We start from the raw sequence: 3,622 nt of genomic DNA, 5'->3' as shown, positions 1-3,622 counted from the left end.
ATCCCAGCTTTTCAATAACATAATAATTTAGTGTTGATAGGGAAGTTAAACCCATACACTTACTTGTTTACTTATTTACTTACTTACTACCTTACTGACTAAAGAGAATCACACTTTAACGGATTGTACTATTTAGATATATTAGCTCCGATGGTCCGCAACCTGATTGCTACATGGTCGATATGGTACATCATTTATGTGGTATCGTAACTGATTGTATGATACATGGAGAGTTTAAATGTCTCTTGACCTTTTAAATTACAACAGCTTTTATACACACACACACACACACACACACACACACACACACACACACACACACAAACACACACACACAAGCACACATACAAGCACACACACACACACACACACACACACACACACACACACACACACACACACACACATACACTCTCTCTCTCTATATATATATATATATATATATATATATATATATATATATATATATATATATCCCACACTCTCTCTCTCCCTCTTTCTCTCTCTGTCTCTCTCCTGCCCCCCTCTCGCTCTCTCTCTCTCTCGTTCTCTCTCTCGCTCTCTCTCTCGCTCGCTCTCTCTCGCTCTCTCTCTTTCTCTCTCTCTCTCTCTCTCTCTCTCTCTCTCTCTCTCTCTCTCTCTCTCTCTCTCTCTCTCTCTCTCTCTTTCTCTCTCTCTCACTTCATGTTTTGTTCCATACAATAAGATCGCCTTCCCGCTTCTCTTTGCAACAAAGGTTGTCAACCTCATAGGAAAAGAAAACATGGTTTTAAAACCTTAGGAGAATAACCCCTCACCTTTCTTTTTACGTTTTTATCCCCCCACCCTCCACCCCCCTATTCGCTATACAAACAAACCTCACATACACACGATGTTCTTTTCTTTTCGCAACGGTTGGCTTATCATTAATAAAAAGCAAACCTGCACACACCATCTTGAGCCAGCTTTCTTGGAGGCAAAACGGTTTGTGTGCAACGGCAAAACTCACTCAGCCCTGAACCCGACAGTTTTTTGAAAGTTTTAGTAGAGGGTTAAACGGCGCTCGCAACTGCATAAGGTCATAATATGAGTGCAAAAAGGTGGATGTCTGCTCACCTCTCTAGCTTCAAAAGCATAAAGTCTGCTTCGATTATCAAGGCACCCCCGGAAAGAGCGGGACACAAGTGTGTGACAAACATACAAAAGAAGTAGAGGAAAATGAAGATAGTTAGGATTAGGAAAGAAAAAGCAGCAGTTCCCTGTTGTAATTCAGGCACAGTTATGAGCTTGACATTGATGAATCAGCCCATTTACAACTCTACCTTGCACAAGAACGAGAAATGCCCCCCCCCCCCCCTTTGGGAATGGCCTAAAGACACTTCAGTCAGTAGCACAGCCCCGGGGGGGTCAACCCGACAGTATTGGTGTGGATATTTCAACTGTTTGATAACGTAAATACACATCAAATAAGAACTGACTATACTTCATAAGTGACCCCTTGCCATTTTTTTATAAGACACAAGCGGGCTAAACCAAATTTCGGAGGTTTCTAGAATTAATTGACCTACACCAAAAGTGGATATTGCCCTACCAAGAGGATAAGTTTGGTTTCATTGGTGTGTATATTTGTTTAGTTATAGAGAAAACTCTCCTTGTCTTTTAAAGAAACTGAACAAGGTCCAAAAATTTTCCTTCTGATTTTCTCGACACAGCATTTTTCGGGAGAGCCCCCTTGTGCTTAAAAGCTACCAATTAGAGCATGACCTTACCTTGACAGGCTTGGTCGGTTTCAGATTCAGTTCCACGCTGTTGACCTCGATGGAGAACTCTGGACTCGGATGGCTCAGCGTCGTTAACTTCAACTCGACAAACTTAGGTTTCGAACCCAGGTACCCAGAGGCCAATTCTGGACGCTCTGCTTTGTTGCTCCTGTTTGACGACAAAGCTACAGACGAAGGCATCACGGGTGGATAGAAAGAATGGAGTAAACTGTAGTGGAGGAGGAATACGTTGGGGAGAAAGATAGAGTGTTCTTTCGCGTCTGTTGCCTCAGCAGACTGTCATAGACAGATTAAGTGACGCTTGGACAGACGAGCGCCTTCTATGTGGAAACACGATATGATGATAATACTGTGCTTGATAAAAAAAACTTTGTTAAGTTTTCTTGTTGTCAGGGGCGAAGGCTGACTTGTCTGACAGGGTAATCAAAGTGAAACGGGACCAGATAATATGGCCTGTAGATATCACACAAGAATTTTACTCGAGGCGGCGACTCTAAGTTGCGAATGAAAACAAATCCGGAATTTATATTGTATGTTCAACCGCCAAAATGATCGGGAAAGTATCTTATTAAATATCAATTCCAACTAAAATTAAATTATATTTTAAATGTGAATACACAAACACAAAGCAAAGAAGTAGAGATGTTAGTACTAGATCTATATGTTATAGATCTACCAGTGAGTCTAACTCTTTGGTAGAACATGACAATTATCATTTTTTAAATTTCACATTTAGCTGTTTTTTGTCTAGCCTTTCGCGGCTCGGAGCCGGAGTCATAATCGAGGTCACGATCTGATTATAGGACGGTATAAAGTGGAGGGGGAAAAAAACAAGCACTTGTAGCAGTCAAGAGATTGTTAGGAGTTAGTTCCCCTCACATTTGTGCGGTAGACTCGGTCAGTGTCAGTTAGCTTACATAATCAGGGCTTGTGATTGCTTAAAACTGTGGCCCCAAAGGGGTGAACAGGGTATATGTGGCAATGAAACAGTTTTGACTGCTATGCACATGTTCCCTTCAACTCTATTGGTAGACTCTTCCAGCCTCACTTTAAGCTTACTTAATCAAAGCTTGCGACTGCTTATGGAGTGGCCCGAGAGGGGTGAGCAAGCTATTTCTGTGGCCGTGAAACCGTTTTGAATGTTAGGCATACTGTTCATTGTTGATTATGAACGTCTTTTTACATTTAATATATGAGGTTTACGTTTATGGGTGAATTTGACAACGACAATGTTTGAAAATTAGGACGGGAAGCTGTGATTATTTGATTATATAGACGCTTCGCCACTGCTTTTTGTTGTTGTTGGTTTGTTTTGTTTTTTCCTTTCCTTAATGGGCCTGGCGGATTCCATGAAGAAAACTTCGAGGGAGAGCGAGGATCTTTTTCGGCCCCATTGTCAATATGCTTAGAGGCATCTCCACTCGTCCAAATAACTCAAGGACATGGGAGATATACACAACATGGCTGACATAAAACCAAAGGCAATGTCACGGCTTAGTGGGTTTCTTTTAAGGATAAGCGGGCTAACCCAGATTTCAGGGGTTTCCAGAAATCTTGACCTACAAATAAAAGTGGGCATTGTCCTATCTGTAGGAGAAGTTTGGTTTCATCGGTGTGTATATTTCTTCGGTTATAGTGAAAACTCTCCTTGTCTTTTAAGAAACTGAACTAGGGGCAAAAACTTTACCTTCAATTTTTTCAAAACAGCGTTTTTGGGGATAGCCCCCTTGTGCTTAAAGCGACCATTTCCAACTGTGAGCTTGCTCAGTTTGCGTACACTGATTTGATTTTGTGGTCTCTTTCTTTTTTTTTTTTTTTTTTGCTCTCTTTGTTTGAAGCGTAAGGTTCAACAACAACCATTA

At 41.2% G+C, this 3,622-nt stretch overlaps 1 protein-coding gene across 1 annotated transcript in view; it reads right to left on the bottom strand.

Moving 5' to 3' along the window:
- The window catches only part of LOC101861166, a 9,045-nt gene extending 7,105 nt beyond the window's left edge, over window positions 1-1,940 (bottom strand). The window contains exon 1 of the mRNA XM_005110728.1: window positions 1,749-1,940. Coding sequence (XP_005110785.1) covers window positions 1,749-1,940 — 192 coding nt within the window. The remainder of the gene's footprint in view (window positions 1-1,748) is intronic.
- Between the last annotated feature and the right edge of the window lie 1,682 nt (window positions 1,941-3,622).

The sequence above is a fragment of the Aplysia californica genome, unplaced genomic scaffold (genome assembly GCF_000002075.1).
Source record: "Aplysia californica isolate F4 #8 unplaced genomic scaffold, AplCal3.0 scaffold00936, whole genome shotgun sequence".
NCBI lineage: Eukaryota > Metazoa > Mollusca > Gastropoda > Aplysiida > Aplysiidae > Aplysia > Aplysia californica.
The sequence above is the reverse complement of the archived record's forward strand: the minus strand, read 5'-3'. Positions and strand labels throughout refer to the sequence as shown.